Here is an 18866-nt window from a genome sequence, read left to right on the forward strand (position 1 = left end):
GCAACAAAACCAACAACAGGGACGACTTTGAAGACCAGTGCTCCCAGAGCCATCAGCTCTGCTGTGCTTGCTGTGTCCCCTGGTGTCTGAGGTCACTCTCCTTGGCACTGGGATGTCCTGCCTGCAAAAGAGAGGATGACACGCAACCCCCTCTGCTGATGGCTTGGGTCAGTTCTGGACGTACCACTCATTACCTGTACATTACTCTCTGTCAGTCTAGGTGTACCATCTAGGATGGGGTGATGATGACCTCATAATATGGAAAAGACTAGAAATAAGCATGGTAAGAAGTAGCATTAATTGAACACTCCTCATCTGTGCACATAAATGTGTTAAACCCACATGATTCTCTGGTGTTTGACAGTTTACCATTCCTACTAGCAGCGGGACAGGTACGTGCCAGACCTAGCTGGCCCTGCCTCTCCACAGAGGCACAGAGCTGAATCCATCCTGTCTGACTCAGGGGCTGGCTCAGCTCCCATCAAACACAGCCTCTCATGGTCCTGAGGAGTAGACGCATTCACAGTGGCATCGCACCTGGCTGGGGCGGTGCTTGGTGAGGCTGTGTCCTTCGTTTTCCTTCCTTGTGGCATTGAGGAGCTAGCTCCAACCTATGCGGGTGGAACTGACTCCCTGAGGAGCTCCTGAGATGGGACTGAAACCAGCTCAGCCCCATCATTCGAGGACTGTGTCCTGTTGATCTTGAAGGTGGAGCCCCAGGGCAGGCACTGCCCTACACAGCTTCTGTCCTGCCCCAGACCCTCTCCCCTCTGCACACTCAGGTCTCGTGCTCCAGAGCTGTGACAAGCACCTGACACAAACAGCTTCTGCTCTGGGCAGCTGCCAGTGGCATGGCCTGTGAGGCCAGCAGTCAAGGACGTGCCTTTAACAGACCTCCTAAATCTACTGCAAGTGGCCAGGTGCAATGGCTCACGCCTGGAATCCCAGCTTCTTGGGAGGCTGAGGCACGAGAATTGCTTGAACCCGGGAGGCAGAGGTTGCGGTGAGTCGAGATCACGCCACTGCATTCCAGTCTACGCGACACTGTGTGAGAGTCTGCCTAAAAAAAAAAAAAAAAAAAAAAGACCAGGCACAGTGACTCACGCCTGTAATTCCAGCACTTTGGGAGGCTCAGGCAGACGAATCACAAGGTCAAGAGATCAAGACCACCCTGGCTAACACGGTGAAACCCCATCTCCACTAAAACAAAAAATTAGCCGGGTGTGGTGGTGGGTGCCTGTAGTCCCAGCTACTCGGGAGGCTGAGGCAGGAGAATGGCGTGAACCTAGGAGGCAGAGGTTGCAGTGAGCTGAGATCGCACCACTGCACTGCAGCCTGGGCTACAGAGCGAGACTCTGTCTCAAAAAAAAAAACAAAACAAAACAAAACAAAAAAAACTACCACAGGTAAAGGAATAAGGAATTGTGCTCACCACTTACGGAACTTGCACAGTCTCAAACCAAAACAAAGCATCCATGACTTAAAACCTTAAGTTCCTCCCTGAAGAGGAAGCCCCCATAGGGTGAGGGTAACAGGAGGTTGGGGTGCTGCTAGGAATGGAGTCCCCAGAGTTTTGATGTCCTAGAAGAAATGAAGAGTTCACCAAGAATACAGATAACACTTGCATAAGTCTAACCAGCTGCCAAAACAATGTGCCACAGGCTGGGTAAATGCAAGTTTATTTCTCATGGTTCCAGAGGCTGGAAGCTCAAGATGAAGACGAAGGCTGATTCGGTTCCTGGTGAGGGCCACTTCTTGGTTTGTGCATCACGCCCTCTTGCCATGTCCCAGAGCTCTGATGTCTCTTCCTCTAACTAGAAGGCCACCAGTCCTATGCCCTCATTTAGCCTAATTACCTCCTTAAATATCCTTGCATGTATTTATGCAAGCAGGGAATGTGTTCCATCCATAGCAACACTCTTCTGTTTATTCACTTATTCCAAAATAGTCACTGATTATCTATGCCAGACCCTGAACTCTCCAGTGAGGGGAGATCGCTGAGATCCCACTCGGCTCCTCCCCTCTGTCAGCCTTCACTGATGACTGGAGGGAGAGACCAGCATGCAGAGAGCCAGAAATCCAGCCCCTTCCATCCAGGGCCAGAAATCCAGCCCCTTCCATCCAGGGCCAGAAATCCAGCTCCTTCCCTCCAGGGCCAGAAATCCAGCTCCTTCCATCCAGGGCCAGAAATCCAGCTATTTCCACCCAGGGTCAGAAATCCAGCACCTTCCATCCAGGGTCAGAAATCCAGCTCCTTCCATCCAGGGTCAGAAATCCAGCTCCTTCCATCCAGGGTCAGAAATCCAGCTATTTCCACCCAGGGTCAGAAATCCAGCTCCTTCCATCCAGGGCAGAAACTCAGCTCCTTCCATCTGCCAGTGGAGGATGGTTGACTTTAGCTTCTTAATTCCTCTCAAGTTCCTGTCTCATTTCTTCCCCCTTCCCCATATTGTGTAAGACCCTAATGTCTCCTCGGCCCCTTCCTGGGTCTTCCCAAGTCCAAGCTCACACCCTCTCCATACATCCTCGACATCTCCACATTAGACTAGTTCTAAAATGGCAACAGGTTCATTTAATTCCTCTCCCAAAGTCTCCCTATTGCCTAAGAAGAAAACCAAAGCTGCTCAAAAGCCTAAATGTGCACCCTTCACACACACACAAGCCTAAATGCATGCACACAACAAAACCTAAATACACGCACACAAACACGCAAGCCAAAATGCACACACACACACACAAAAGCCTAAATGCACACACACGCCCACACACAAACCTAAATGCACATACACACACACAAGCCAAAATGCACACACACACAAATCTAAATGCACACACACAAAAGCCTAAGTGCATACACGCAAAAGCCTAAATGTGTACCACATGCACACAAAGATACAAGCCTAACCACCACACACAAGCCGTAATGCACACCACACACACACGCTCACACCTCCTATATAGGCCTTGGTCCCTGCTCTCCTGAGATGTCCATGGTCCTTCCACCACACTTTCATCTACCTGGCCCCCATCTGCTCTACAACCTCATCCCAAGTCTCATTTCCTCCGTTAGACTGTCATTCATCACAGGTGGGTCAGTGGCCTCATCCCTGGGCTGTCAAGGGCGTGTGCACTTTCTGCCGCCACATCCCCCATCAGTCTCCTTCGTCAGCACCCACCCACAAAGGCCACACCTTTGTCAACTGTGAGTGATGAAGCCAGGACTCTAGCCGGTCTCACTGCAATGATTTATGTGAAAGTAGATGCCGCATTCTGTTTGCATGTGGTTTCTCCTGGGCACATGGCATGGGACCTGGCCTCCTTACGATCTCACCTGGACTTCCACACCTTCAGAGCTGACTACCATGTCTCACTCCTCAAGAGAGCCCAGGAGTGAACTCTGCTCTCCAGCATCACCCTGCTGATGGATATAAGTGGAACAGGATGATGCCCCAGACACTGGGACTAAAATGACCTTCTTCTAGCACCATCACAGGATGCTTGAAATCCTGAAAACGTAACCTTAAAAAGCAAAGTGTTTCTTTTCAAAAGAAGACATTTATGCAGCCAACAGACACATGAAAAAATGCTCATCATCACTGGCCATCAGAGAAATGCAAATAAAAACCACAATGAGATACCATCCACACCAGTTAGAATGGCAATCATTAAAAACTCAGGAAACAACAGGTGCTGGAGAGGATGTGGAGAAATAGGAACACTTTTACACTGTTGGTGGGACTGTAAACTAGTTCAACCATTGTGGAACACAGTGTGGCAATTCCTCAAGGATCTAGAACTAGAAATACCATTTGACCCAGCCATCCCATTACTGGGTATATACCCAAAGGATTATAAATCATGCTGCTATAAAGACACACACACACGTATGTTTATTGCAGCACTATTCACAATAGTAAAGACTTGTAGTCAACCCAAATGTCCATTAATGATAGACTGGATTAAGAAAATGTGGCACATATACACCATGGAATACTATGCAGCCATAAAAAAGGATGAGTTCGTGTCCTTTGTAGGGACATGGACGAAGCTGGAAACCATCATTCTCAGCAAAGACAGGAAACCAAATACTGCATGTTCTCACTCATAGATGGGAATTGAACAATGAGATCACTTGGACACAGGGTGGGTAACATCATACACTGGGGCCTGTCATGGGGTGGGGGAAGGGATAGCATTAGGAGATATACCTAATGTAAATGACGAGTTAATGGGTGCAGCACACCAACATGGCACATGTATACATATGTAACAAACCTGCATGTTGTGCACATGTACCCTAGAACTTAAAGTATAATAAAAAAATAAATAAATAAAAATAAATTTAAAAAATAAAGCAAAATGTTTTTCAGGTTCAGAGCAGAAAACGTCAGTCCTGAAAATCAGGATTCCAGGGTTTAGATTCCTTCCCCTCCCAGGATCTCCAGACACCATCGGACCTCACATGGTACCCAGCAGCATTCTGAGATTTTTTACTTTATTATCCTGTAAACCCCCAAAATTTGAGGCAGGTCTCATTTAATTTAGAAAGTTTATTTTGCCAAGGTTGAGGATGTGCCTGTGACACAGCCTCAAGAGGTCCTGACAACATGTGCCCAAGGTGGTCGGGGCACAGCTCGGTTTTACACATTTTAGGGAGACATGAGATATCAATCAATATGTAAGAAGTACATTAGTTCTGTCCAGAAAGGCAGAGACAGCTCAAAGTAAGGCCCCCCACACTGGGGGCTTCCAGGTCACAGATATGTAAGAGACAGATGGTTGCATTCTTTTTGTTTTATTTTATCTTATTTTATTTTTGAGATGGAGTGCGGTTTTGTGACCCAGACTGGAGCGCAGTGGTGCAATCTCGGCTCACTACAACCAACGTGTCCCGGGTTCAAGCAATTCTCCTGCCTCAGCCTCTCGAGTAGCTGGGATTACAGGTATGTGCTACCACACCCAGTTAATTTTTGTATGTTTAATAAGGACAGGGCTTCACCATGCTGGCCAGGCTGGTCTTGAACTCCCAACCTCAGACGATCTGCCCGCCTCGGCCTCCCAGAGTGTTAGGATTACAGACATGAGCCACTGTGCCCTGACCGCTTGCATTCTTTTGAGTTTCTGATAAGTCTTTCCAAAAGAGGCAATTAAAATACGCATGTATCTCTGTGAGCAAAAAGATGACTTGAATAGAAAAAGAGGCAGATTGGCCCTGAGCAGTTCCCAGCTTGAAGCAGCCCAAGATATTTTTCTTTCACAATCTTACTGAACTCACACCCAGTGTAATAACCCGGAAGCCTCCTCAGGAGTCGGTCAGCACAGAGGCTAGGGAACGAGGCTTTCCAGGCTATTACACTAGTTTTCCATTTACCGGCTGGGTGACCTGGGGCAATTGGTTTCAATTTTCTGCACCTCAGCGTTTTTCTTCTCTAACATGAGGATAATAGGGCCTGGTCAAAGAATCATAGTGTGGGTTCAGTAAGACGGAAAGAAAGGGACAGAAACAGATCTGATGGAATCCTGTAACTAGCTCATTGAGGCAGTTCACAGAGGGTGTTTGGGAAGAACTTGGAAGAGGCTGAACCGCATCTCACCCAGAAGCAGCAAGGAGACCTGTGTTTCGCTTCTTTCTTTCCTCTTTCCACAGTCTCACTGCTCCGAGGTCAGGCATGGCTCAGCCTCTTCCAAGTTTCTCCCAAACACCCTCTGTGAACTGCCTCCATGAGCTAGCTGCAGGATCCCACCGCATCTTTCTGTCTCTGTCTCTCTCAATCTATTTCTCTCTATCTCTATCTCTCTCTATTTCCATCTCTCTCTGTCTCTGTTTCTCTCTCTCTGTTTCTCTGTGTCTCTCTGCTGTCTCTCTGCATGTCTCTGTCTCTTCCTCTGTCTCTGTTTCTGTTTGTCCATCTTTCTGGGTCTCTGTCTTTCTCTGGCAGGGGTGCAGCGGGAGTATATGGCAGGTGCATGTTTGGGTGCAGAACAGCGTTCTGCCAGGGGTGGAGTGGTTGAGGGTCAGTTCACTCTGGGTGTCTCATGCCATGTGGCTGCAGCATGGGGTTCTCATCAGACCACCATGACGATGTAGGGTGGATGTCATTCCTGGAAACTGAGCCTCAAGCTGGGTTTTCCAGCAATGCCACCACCCCCCACCAACCCTGATATCCTCCGAATAAACTCTTCCCTTCCTTGGTCAGCAAGAGCCAGCGTCTGCTGCTTGAAAATAAGCCGCGGAGACATCAGGAAAGCTGCTCACAGAATTACAATGAAAATCAGTGATAAATGAAATGTTTCTTAAATCTTTAGAATCAAGGAAAACCTGAGGGATACTTGGAGAGTCGCAAAGAGCATCCCAGTCTGGCAGTTGCAGCTCTGCAGGGTGGGCCCAGGCTGGACCAGACCCTCGACCTCCAAGGGCCACACTGCGGGCTCACTTTCTGAGGAGTACCCTTTGGAAACGTCCCAAGAACATGTCTAGAGGGAAAAGAGGAAGTTTGGTCCATCGAGGACAGTGTTCTGCGCAAGGGGAGAAATGAGAAGGTAGCCTTGGCCAGAAGAAGAAACTTCATTACAACCAGCTCTGCTTTTGCAAGGGAAGAGGGTAAAGTTTGAGGTTATCTTGCAGGAAGAGACCAACACCAGCTTACAGCCAGGTGGCCCCCTGCTCAGAGCTTCCCTGTGGCTCTCCTCCATGGGATCCAGAAGGAGGGATTCCAGTGTGAACTGCCTTTTCCAGAAACCCCATCAGAACTGCCTAACCTAGAAAACCAAACAGGAGGAGCTGGCACCAAACAGGAGGGCTCCAGGCTGAAAGCTAAATCCAGCGGCAGCCAGATGGAGACAACATGCCATGTGACTGCCGACTGCTCAGGGCAAATGACACCAGGGGTTAGCGATTAGAAGTTCACCCTTGATTGTGGCACCTCCCTTCAGTTCCGTCGACGAGGTTGTGCAATCCACCAGTCCTATAAATACAGCGACACTCCAGCCTCTGGAAGCCTCTGTCAGCTCAGCCTCCAAAGGAGCCACTCCTCCGTTCCTGAAATCCTGGGTGCTGCCTGCCAGGCGCCATGAGAACTTCCTACCTTCTGCTGTTTACTCTCTGCTTACTCTTGTCTGAGATGGCCTCAGGTAAGCTCTGGTACCTGCTAGAGTTTCCCATCCTCAGGACTGGGGACACTGGGGATGATGTGACCGTGAGATAGATGGCTGCCTCCGTGTCCCAAGGGAGGAGGGACAAGCAGCAGGAAAGCATCCTGTGGTTGAGTGGCCTGCGGTTGGCAGAAGGCAGCAGGCAAGCCCTGCCAAGCCTTCAGGGTCTGTGAGCAGCCAAGGAGTGAGCATGGCAGGGTTATGGAGCTTGTCACAGGCAGCTGCCTGCATCCTTGTCCTGGACATGTAGACAGCATTCTATGTAGATGAGATTGCTGCTCCCCCTGCAAGACGGCTCCCCACACTGAGAGGCCAGCTTCCTGTGCAGAAAGAAGGGCCGGCCCCATCCTCTGCCCAGGTCACTGGGTGCAGCCTCCTGGGGTGCCCTAGTACAGGTGAGGTGCTCCTGCCCCACCCATCAGGCCAGCTCAGCCGGTGCCTTGGACTCACCTCGTGTACAGGCAGTCCTCTCCCTCACCTGAGAAATGCATCCACGTTCCCCAGGCTAGGGGTCTCCCCAGTCAATAGGAGGGGGCTTCCTGTGAGCCAGGTGGATGTCAGCTTCTCTGGGCCAAAGCAGCCATGACCCTGACATGATGGTGGGACACTGCAGGAGGAATCGGGGACATGTTTTATCCCAGCCCTATCCCTCGCTCACACAAGTCACATGGTGCTAAGCCTTGGTTTATTCATCTGCAGAATGAGGGGCTGGGACGGATGACCCTAAAAGCACTCCAGTTTGGAAAGCCTCTGTAAGATCTTATTGTAAGTTTCTCTAGGCCATCACTTTATCCAACAGATAGGCTTAATTTACTCCAATTATGCCTCAGTTTTTCCATCTGAAAGCTAAGTACAAAAGCATTCTAAATGCAGAACTTTTCATGCTGCCTGTTGCTGCCATGGGTTTTTTTGGTTTTTGATTTCTGGTTTTTTGTTTTGTTTTGTTGTTTGTTTGTTTGTTTTGAGACAGGGTCTCACTCTGTCACCCAGGTGGGAGTGCAGTGGTTTGATCTCGCCTCACTGTAGCCTCTGCCTCCTGAGCTCAAGCCATCCTCCTACCTCAGCCTCCCAAGAAACTGCAACTACAGGCATGCACCACCACACCTGGCTAATTTTTTTATTTTTATTTTTTGGTAGAGATAAGGTCTTACTGTGTTGCCCAGGCTGGTCTCAAACTCCTGAGCTGAAGCGATCCTCCTACTTCAGACTGCCAAAGTTCTAGGATTATAAGCATGAGCCACTCCACTAAGCCTACCATGGTTTTTTTGGTTTTTTTGTTTTTTTTTTTTCTTATTTTGTTTTGGTTTGGTTTTGAGACAGTCTCACTCTGTCGCCCAGGCTGGAGTACAGTGGCACAATCTCAGCTCACTGCAACCTCCGCCTCCCGGGTTCAAGCAATTCTCCTGCCTCAGCCTCCTGAGTAGCTGGGATTACAGGTGCCTGCCACCAAGCCTGGCTAATTTTTGTATTTTTTAGTAGAGATGGGGTTTCACCATGTTGGTCATGCTGGTCTTGAACTCCTGACCTCATGTTCTACCTGCCTCAGCCTCCCAAAGTGCTGGGAGTATAGGTGTGAGCCACCGTGCTCGGCCCATGTTTTTTTTAAAAGAATAGAAAATATTACTTCGTGCCATGTAGTAAAAGTACATACTGTTTAATTACACCCATATTTCAGTTTGGGGTGTGTGCATATGTTTTTACTGAGTAGCAGTGAGAAATTTCTGGTTCAGTCCAAACTCAAAAGAGTTTGAAAGGCACTTTGTTAACATAAAGAATTTGTGTTTTCAGTCTATTATATCTAAATTGAATTATGAGAAGCTATTCCTGAGCCTTTCCAGTCACAACTCCCTCCTTCCCCCAAGAATAATCATTCACTTGACTTTTATGGTGATAACTTTTCATATTCTTTATACTTTTACCACACTAATATTCAGGTTGAATAGTACAACTTGGTTTGTGCACACATTTCTATTGGCCAGTAGGTGCCCCTTATGCCTCTATTTCTACATGCTGAAAAGTTGCATTACTGGATCATAAGATATGCATATATTCAATTGCATTGGACAATGCCAAACTGTTTTCCAAAATTGTTTACACCAATTTGCACTCCCACAAGCAGTGAATAGGAGTTCCTCTTGCTCTGTATCCTTGCCAACATTTGATAACATCAATTATTTTTAAATTTTAGCCACCTGGTGAGTGTAGCAATAGCTCATTGGAGTTTTAATTTGCAGTTCCCTGATAAATAATAAGTTGCGTTTCCCTGATAAATAAAAGCTGGACCCTTTTAAATATAGTTACAGGCAACTGAGTTATTTTTTGTAAAATGCCTGTTTGTCTTTTGCCCATATTTTCTATCAGATTATCTGTCTTTTCTTACTGATCTGTAGTTCTTTATGTCTTTTGTATGCAAGTCTTTTGTCAATTATATACATTACAAATATCTTCTCTTGCTTTACGTTTTGATTCTTCACTCTCTTAGTGGAAACTTTCCTGGAACAGAGGCTTTCATCATGATTTCAATGTAGTCGAATGTGTCATGTCTTTGTCCCTAAGGTTACTGCACTTTGGATCTTGTTTAAGAAGACTTTTTTTACATCAAAGACATGAAGATAGTCCCCAGTACTGTCTTCTAAAAGCTTATCTTTTTTCTTTTTACATTTAGGCGTATAATCCATCTGGCAATGGGGTATTTGTGTGTGTGCGTGTGTGTGTCTTTGGTATGAAGTAAGGGTCAAGTTTTTCTTCTTTTTTTTTTTTTTTTACCCAATATGAATATCTGATTGTCCAGAACCAACTATTTTTTTTTGAGACTGGATCTCACTCTGTCACCCAGGCTGGAGTGCAGTGGCGCGATCTTGGGTAACTGCAACCTCTGCCTTCCGGGTTCAAGCGATTTTCCTGCCTCAGCCTCCCGAGTAGCTGGGATTATAGGTGTCCGCCACCAAACCTGGCTAATTTCTGTATTTTTAGTAGAGACCAGGTTTCACCATGCTGGCCAGGCTGGTCTCACACACCTGACCTCAAGTTATCTGCCCGCCTCTGCCTCCCAAAGTGCTGGGATTACAGCCATGAGCCTACATGCCCAGCCCAGAACCAACTGTTGATAAGACTATTTTTCCCCACTGTTCTGCTGAGCCACTACTATTCTACATCAATTCTCCACGTAGGCATGAGCCTCTTTCTATACTCTTTATCTCATTCCATTTGGACATTTTTCTGTCCTTGTGCCATCAGCACACTGCCTTACTTACAGTGGCTCTATAATTAGTCTTGAAATACAGTGAAGCAAGAACTCCCACCTTTTTCCAAATGTGTCTTGGCTATTCTTGGCCCTTTGAATTTCCAAATAAAATTCAGAATCAGCTTGTCAAATTAGAACCTCTGGGGATTCCCATGGTATTTGGTTGAACCAGAAGATTAATTTTTTAAAAAAGTAATTTTCACATGTTTAAACAGAGCATGTCCACTCATTTCGGTCTTCTTTATTTCAAAATGTTTTGTGCCTTCATAATAACCTTTTTTTATGTTGGTAGGATGTGATGTTCCTGCTTTTGTTTCTGTCTTTCTCCCAAATCTTGACCTAGTAATTCTTTACTGCTGGTTCTCTGATCCCTACAAAGTGCACGTGTGTGTGTGTGTGTGTGTGTGTGTCTGTGTGTGTGTGTGTGATATTCTAGCTGTTCTTTTTGGGCTGCCTGGTCCACAATTATTGGAAAACAAAAACCTTCAGAAGCCTTTAGATTACACAAACATCTCTTAAGAAGCATGTAACAGAAACAGACACATGCACAGTGAAATCTAACACACGGGGGAAGGCAAACGTCATGAAAAAAATGGTAAAGGCAAGTGCTTTTAAAAGGCCCCTAGAGGCCGGGCGCGGTGGCTCAAGCCTGTAATCCCAGCACTTTGGGAGGCCGAGACGGGCAGATCACAAGGTCAGGAGATCGAGACCATCCTGGCTAACCCCGTGAAACCCCGTCTCTACTAAAAAATACAAAAAACTAGCCGGGCGAGGTGGCAGGCGCCTGCAGTCCCAGCTACTCGGGTGGCTGAGGCAGGAGAATGGCGTAAACCCAGGAGGCGGAGCTTGCAGTGAGCTGAGATCCAGCCACTGCACTCCAGCCTGGGTGACAGAGCGAGACTCCGTCTCAAAAAAAAAAAAGAAAAAAAAGGCCCCTAGACTGAAAGTAGCATAGACTGCTCCAGCAGGAAGGAACTTCAATATTCCAGACCAAAGGTTCTAAAAGTATGGCCTCTGGACCAGAAGCTTCAGTGTCACCTGGGAGCTTGTTTTAAAATGCTAAGTATCAGCCCCACCCCAGACCCACTCAGATGCTGAGGCTTGGAATATGATCTTGTCACTCAGGTAATGAGCATAGTACCCCACAGCTAGTTTTCCTCACTCCCCTCCCTCCCTTCCCCTCTGGTAGCCCCCAGTGTCTCAGTGTTTAGCCCCCATTTATAACTGAGAACATGTGATATTTGGCTTTCTTTTCCTGTGTTAATTTGCTTAGGATATTGGCCTCCAGCTGCATCCGTGTTGCTGCAAAGGACATGCTTCCATTCTTTTTTATGGCTGCATAGTCTCCTCTATTTTAAATTTGAGAAGCTGGGGGCCTAGAAATGTTGAGTGATTTGCAAAAGATCACACAGTAGATTAGTTGTGGAACACAAAATGTAACCAAAGTACCCTGACACTAATTTTGCTGCAATTCCTTTTGTATCCCATAATGTACTATATCCTGGAAGGTTAGTCCTGAAATTAGTTCTGGTTATGCACCATGACACCACAGTCAAGCAGCAGTGTGGTGAAGTGAAATGAGAACTGAAGTGAGGTCAAGAGGCATCCATTCTGGTCTGGGGTTGGTCTTTGACCAGCTACATGCTCTGGAGACATCACTGAACCTTGTTGCTTCATCTGGGGAGAGGATCACAGACAGGTTGAATTAATTGAGCTCTGAAGTCCATCTTGGCTCTAAAAAGCTACACCCATATTAAATTTGGGCCTCCTCTGCTTACTCAGCATGTATATACCCAACAATTTGATTACTGAGAGGAACAATCAAGAACAAGGACCTTCACAATTTCAAAGTGCTTTCAAATTTATATGCTCAACTGAGCTCTCTAAACAGATAATCACTTGGAGAGGTTCCATCTTGCAGTGTGGGTTGGAGTAGGCATCCTCTAAGTATCTTTCCAGCAGAAAGCCTCCAGTACAGGGAGACTAAAGCAGTAAGTGGAGACTTTGGCAGAGTCTAGATGGTCATGATCTTACTTGAGGCCAACATTGTGGCGAGATTATTAAAACGTAGTACAATCCCAGACAGCATCATTAGGAATCAATCAGAGAAAAAGAATATAAGCTGGCAATCAAGAGACTGTGTTTTGTGTGAACAAATGAGTAGCCTTGGCCCAAGACGCCTCCCTGAGTAATGGGATGGGAGAACCGGAGTGTCTCTCAGTTCTCTTCCATCTCCACAGCAACACAAAAAAAATTCTTCTTTTCTCATTGTCCTCAATGCCTGGTTTCCGGGCCCTTCTCAAACCTCTTCACTCTCCTATGGATGTGTTGAAGTTGGCCAATAGACTTCCCAGCATTTGAAGCCTGGTATCAACACAGGGTCCCTTCTATTGAAATCAAGTTCAATAGCACGTTTTGCGGTGGTAAAAAGACTCTATATCTGCTGTTCAATGAATGCAGCACCCATTAGCCACATAGGGCTCGTGAGTACTTGCAATGCGGACAGGGTGATTTCAATTAACCTCAGTGAGAACAGCCACAGGGACCATGTGGCAGCCATATTGGTCAGTGCTGCTTTGTAGTGAACAAAATGAGAGAAATGAAGCCTTTTTTGGCCTTAGTTGGTGGGACACATTGAAGGAACTCTGTATTGATACCAGGTTTCAAACATTGGGAAGTCTATTGGCCAACTTAAACACATCCACAGGAGAGTGAAGAGGTTTGGGAAGAGCCCAGAAACCAGGCATTGAGGACAATGAGAAGAGTTTTTCAAAAGTGGAATTACTGGCCAGGCGCAGTGGCTCACGCCTGTAATCCCAGCACTTTGGGAGGCCAAGGCGAGTGGATCATGAGGTCAGAGACCTCCTGGCTAACACGGTGGAGACCTCCCGTCTCTACTAAAAATACAAAAAATTAGCCGGGCACGGTGGCAGGTGCCTGTAGTCCCAGCTACTCGGGAAGCTGAGGCAGGAGAATGGTGTGAACCTGGGAGGTGGCGCTTGCAGTGAGCCAAGATCGTGCCATTGAACTCCAGCCTGGGTGACAGAGTGAGACTCCATCTCAAAAAAAAAGAAAAGTGGAATTACTGCAAAAGCAGAAAAATAGCGGCTGGATGGAAGTTACTGATGGGACAATTTCCATGGGTGTGAAAGCCATCTTTCCAACAGAGATCTGCGACATTGTAATGTATTGTCTCCTAGGGTGACGATGGCCTCTTGTATTAGTCTGCTCAGCCTACCAGGTTTATGGTTTAAACCACCCATAAACAGATTGGGCAGTTTTACAACAGAAATATATTTCCTCGCAGTCCTGGAGGCTGGAATTCCGAGATCAAGGTGCCAGCAGGGTTGGTTTCTTCTCAGGTCTCTCTCTCTGGCTGGGAGACAGCCACCTCCTCCCTCGGTCCTCACATGGTCCTTCCTCTGTGTGTGTCTGTCCCAATCTCTTCTTATAAGGATGCAAGTCGCATGGATCAGAGCACACCCCAATGACTGTGTTTATCTTGAATCATCTCTTTAAAGTTTCTCTCTCCAAATACAATCACCTTCTAAGGCACTGGCTAGGGCTTCAACACAGGAAATTTTTTCCTAGGGGACACAGTTCAGTCCAAAACGCCTACCAATGAAGGCATGCAAAATGATGGCCTGCTGGTCCCTGGCCAGGAATATCACAGGCGACTGTTCCCTGTTGCATGCAATAGAAACTTAGTCCAGAGTACTGTCTCTATTTATGAGATCTGGGATACTGGGAGAAGGGCAAAATAAATTCCAAGTAGAAAAAAAACTATGAAAGCTTTAGAGAGTAACCATAATTTCAGCCTGACATGAAAGGATCCTCGATTTCAGCTGAAATAGTGATGTGGGAAGTGGGGGAGCTGGGATTCAATGCAGAGGGAACAGTGTAACTGAAGGCATGGAAGGAGGGAAGTTTAGGCTGTGTTTGAAGAGTGGCACCTGCTTCCACATTTCTAAAACACAGGATGTGAGTTTGGGGTGTGGTGAGACAAGGTGGAAAACGTATTTGGAAAACAACTTGAATTCTCTGCACACCTAAAATCTCTCAGCATAAGAAAACCCCACTCAGAACCCCACTGTTGGTTCCTTGGCCTGTATTTGGCCACAGCTGGCATAGCCCCTGACTGAGTAAGCTCTTCAGACACCTCATTTCATGAGTAGCCCCAAAGATCAATCATGTGCAAATTTCTGGAAGAGAAGACTCCCCAGTGTTTTGCAGAGTTATTTGTTCTGCTTTCACGAGATGTTCTCAAATCATTGCAGCTACAAGCCATGAGTCTGAAGTGTCTGTGTTCCCTCCTTACAGGCGATAACTTTCTCACAGGTCTTGGCCACAGATCTGACCATTACAACTGCGTCAGGAGTGGAGGGCAATGTCTCTATTCCGCCTGCCCAATCTATACCAGAATTCAAGGCACCTGTTACCACGGGAAGGCCAAGTGCTGCAAGTGAGCTGGGAGTGACCAGAAGAAAGGACGCAGAAGTGAAATGGACTTTTTATAAGCATTCTTTTAATAAAGGAAAATTGTTTTTGAAGTATACCTCCTTTGGGCCAAAATGAATTTTGTGTCTCAATTGGAAGAGGTAAAGAAGCAGGGGGTTAGGGTGCATGGGTTGGAACGTGTGACAGGTCGAACCAAAAAGCCTGCCGGGAACAGGGGAATGATGACGTAGGCTTGAGTGATCCGCAAACCAACACGTGACTGATTCTTTTTGTTGTTGTTGTTGAGATGGTGTTTCACTCTTGCTGCCCAGGCTGAAGTGCAGTGGCACAATCTCAGCTCACTGCAACCTCTGCCTCCCAGGCTCAAATGGCTCTCCTGCCTCAGCCTCCCAAGTAGCTGGGATTAGAGGTGCCTGCCACCACACTCGGCTAATTTGGGGGGTTTATTTTTGTTTTTAGTAAAGACAGGGTTTCACCATGTTGGCCAGGCTGGTCTCGAACTCCTAACCACAGGTGATCCACCCGCCTTGGCCTCCCAAAATGCAAAAGTGCTGGGATTACAGGCGTGAGCCACCACACCGGTCACAACACGGGACTGATTCTCAGTGTCCACATAATTCAGAGGTCTTAGCAGTCTGCTCAGTGAAATAGTCCATTAGAACCCAGAACTTCCATTTTTCTCCTTTCTGGTCTTAGGGCAGTGTGTTGGTTAACTTTAGCATTTGAGACTCTCCAGGACTACTTGGAGAAATGGCAGCCTCCAAGTCTGGAACATAAGATGTACAAGAGAAGCTGAGTCATTTTGTTGTGCTAGAAAGAAGACCTCTCAAAGACTGAGGGGTCACACCAAAAGAACACCAGCTCCAAACTGAAGCGGAGCCCACTGGCCACAAAGGGACATTTTTCCTAATTGCAGCAACTAATGATGACAACTGATGGACGCACACAAGTATATAAACATCCATGAGTTCATAATGACAATTAAATAGTTTCATTTATAATTAGAGCTTGCTACAGCACCAACTTATCACTCCAGAAATGTCTTCTGCATTTTCAGCACAAACTGTGTTTTAGGGTGAACAATAGTTAAGGAAATGTCTTCTTCATAGAATTTCCCCAACTAATAAATGAAGAAGGGATGATAGAATAATAAAATCACCATATTGCAATCCTGAATGAAATGATAGGTCTAAAGCAACCATCAATGGACTGTTTTAGAACCATTTGGTGAAAAGCTTGGCAGGGAATTTGATAAGCGAGGGTTAAGGGCATACTTGATCATCACTCTTACCCTCCCTAAAACTGAGACAACCAGACATTAATGGGTTTCCTGTTGTGATGTAATAAGAATTACACATTACCAGGCATGAACTATTCTTGCCCAAAGAAATGGAACCTGAAACGAATTGAGTTTCTAGATCTAACTACTGGTTTACGGAAAACACAGGACTTCCGGAAACAAGCGAAACAACAGCACAGGAAGCAATCTGTCAAGGCCAGAGTGTGAGACATTCTACAGGAAAAATAACCTCGTGTCTCTAAGAAACCAATGCCATGATGAAAAAGAAATACGGAAAAGAGACAAAACAGCCAGCATGTGGCCTTGTTTGGCCCCTGTATTGAACTGTCTTCCCGGCCAGGCGTGGTGGCTCACAACTGTAATCCCAGCATTTTGGGAGGCCGAGGAGGGTGGATCACCTGAGGTCAGCGGTTCAAGACCAGCCTGGCCAACATGGTGAAACCCCGTCTCTACTGAAAAAAAAAAAAACAGCCAGTTGTGGTGGCAGGCGCCTATAATCCCAGCTACTTGGGAGGCTGAGGCAGGAGAATTGTTTGAGCCCGGGTGGCAGAGGTTGCAGTGAGCCACAATTATGCCATTGCACTCCATTCCAGCCTGGGCGACAGAGCAAGACTCTGTCTTAAAAAACAAAAAGAAAAAAACAAAAAAAAAACAGTCTTCCTGTATCAATGGACCCAGATTAGTGGCCAGGAAGAGTTTAAACCGCAAATCTACCGCCAGTGGTTGCCACATGGGATTAGATGGCGATGTCAGTGGCTCAGCACATGGGTTGGCAAATATTTCTAAGGGGCCAGATAATAAATATTTCAGTTCTGTGAGTCATATCCCATCTGTCGCAAGTACTCAACTCTGCCAGTGCAGAGTGAAAGAATCCTTGCCTGACGCGTAAGTAAATGGGAGTGGCTGTGCTTCGATAAAACTGTGTTCAGAAGAACAGGCAGCAAGCCAGATTCGGCCATGGGTCATCGTTTTCCAACCTCTGGTTTAGGGGATAGAACTGATTCTGTCCAATGTTTAGAATGAGAACTTCCATGAAAATGGATTTTTCCAGTTAACTCTCAATATACATACACTTGTTCATGGCTGCTTTCTTCTGAAAATACATGAAGTATCCAAAATATTGAAAAATAATACTTTTTAAAATCATCACAATAAAAGGCTTGGGAGAAATACCTATTCCCCTGCCTTTATCTCCTCTGTGAGATCACAGACTGACGGTAATTTATGAACAAAAGCTGCCTGAGGCTTTTTTATTATTAGTCCCAAATCTTGGAAGACAACAGGTTTTTAAAAGAAATTTAGTGAGCTGTTGAGTGGGTGCCCCTTTGTTCTGTTCCAGACAGGCCTGAAAGCTGATTCACTAACTTCTTGAACCATTCACATTTTGATCAAGGTTGTTTTACACCACGGAATCCTGAGAACCCACAAATATCAGCAGAAAAGTACACTGTTGTCACGATCAGTCAAAATACAAAACAGTCATTAACAAAAGTTGCTCAAAACACTAGTCTCCCAATCAAATCTACTATTGGCCTGTTTTTCCCAGTATACTTCCCCAATCCGAGTAGGCATATAAACTTTTTTTTTAGCATTGCACTCATTGAGTATATACCATTTTGATTCCTGCTGTTTCTGTACACACAGTGCCCTGATAGCTTCATCTCATCTACCATGGTCGTCTTTAAGGACCACACAATGCTGGGCCCAGCCTATTCACCATGGGGGCAGCCTGGAGTTCTCTCTTCTCTCTTCTGGCTTCAGATTAAGGAGCTGCAGAACTCCCCCTCCTAAGGGAAAAAGGGGGTGCTTTAAGATCCATGGAGGGGTGTTTTAGAATGGCCCTAGGAGATGCTATGCACAGAAGACACTGCCTCAGGAAAGGCTGCTGGGTGCTTCACATCCTTAAGGAATGGAAAGGGAAAAGTTTCCATTTAGAGGAGTCCTTGCCCAGAACATGTCAAACCTGAATGCTGAGATTCAACCCAACTGCTTCCAACCAGCCCGGACTGAACAGTGACTCAGAACTCAGAGTGACTCCCTCTGACAGTGCCTCATCCACCTAAAGGAAGACTCCTTTTTGAAAAATGAGTGGTGTAGAATGTTTTAACCAAATGTGTGCAGACTACAGGCCCTGTTGCAACCTGGACAGGGTACAGCCCTCCATGTTCACTAGCATATTCTCCCAGTGTACACACCAGCCATTCCCGACAAGTGAAACCTGATCTTCCCCCTCCGTGAACCACACAGGAACTTGATTCACTTGTTCCCTTGTTGACAGGCAAATACACTGGTGCTCACTGGGGATCACCCTGCTGGCCATTATCCACAAGACCTGGAAGAGGAGGAGGAAGCTCCCATAATAGGATGGGAGACAGCCTCTTCTCTAGAGGAAAGCCACATGGCTCTCGCCGGAGCTCACCCAGGTGCAGGAGGACCAGAGGTCCACCATGGGGCTGGGGACTGACCCTCGACCTCAGCCTCACCTTCCCTGGTTCTCCCCTGCCTCCCTCGCTGTCCTGTTGTGGCAGGCCAGGTCTCACTAATGTAGGCCTGCGTTACAACTGTCCCAGCACTGACTGTCTACGTTAAACATTAAAAGCTGATTGAGCCAGTGCCCTTATAAAAAGGCTGGACTGTAACAAAGAGCCCACCAAAGGTTTTCCCTAGGCTTTTCCTGGGCCTTGAAGCATGACAAGATGATGAAGGAATTCT

At 46.6% G+C, this 18866-nt stretch overlaps 1 protein-coding gene across 1 annotated transcript; it reads left to right on the top strand.

The window, feature by feature from the left end:
- The first annotated feature begins 6924 nt into the window (after positions 1 to 6924).
- On the top strand, positions 6925 to 14968 carry DEFB1 (defensin beta 1). Its single transcript, XM_025394581.1, has 2 exons — positions 6925 to 7131; positions 14717 to 14968. Exons 1-2 carry the CDS (start codon positions 7071 to 7073, stop codon positions 14860 to 14862), a joined length of 207 nt encoding a protein of 68 aa, XP_025250366.1. The 5' UTR covers positions 6925 to 7070; the 3' UTR covers positions 14863 to 14968.
- The last annotated feature ends 3898 nt before the right edge of the window (positions 14969 to 18866 follow it).

This window comes from Theropithecus gelada, chromosome 8 (genome assembly GCF_003255815.1).
Source record: "Theropithecus gelada isolate Dixy chromosome 8, Tgel_1.0, whole genome shotgun sequence".
Lineage (NCBI taxonomy): Eukaryota > Metazoa > Chordata > Mammalia > Primates > Cercopithecidae > Theropithecus > Theropithecus gelada.

What these genes read in the sequence shown, in the direction of transcription:
- DEFB1 (XM_025394581.1), top strand. Translation starts at nt 7,071, where the DNA reads ATGAGAACTTCCTACCTTCTGCTGTTTACTCTCTGCTTACTCTTGTCT. An exon ending in CTTGTCTGAGATGGCCTCAG is followed by an intron (nt 7,132 to 14,716) that starts GTAAGCTCTGGT and finishes CCCTCCTTACAG; the next exon opens with GCGATAACTTTCTCACAGGT.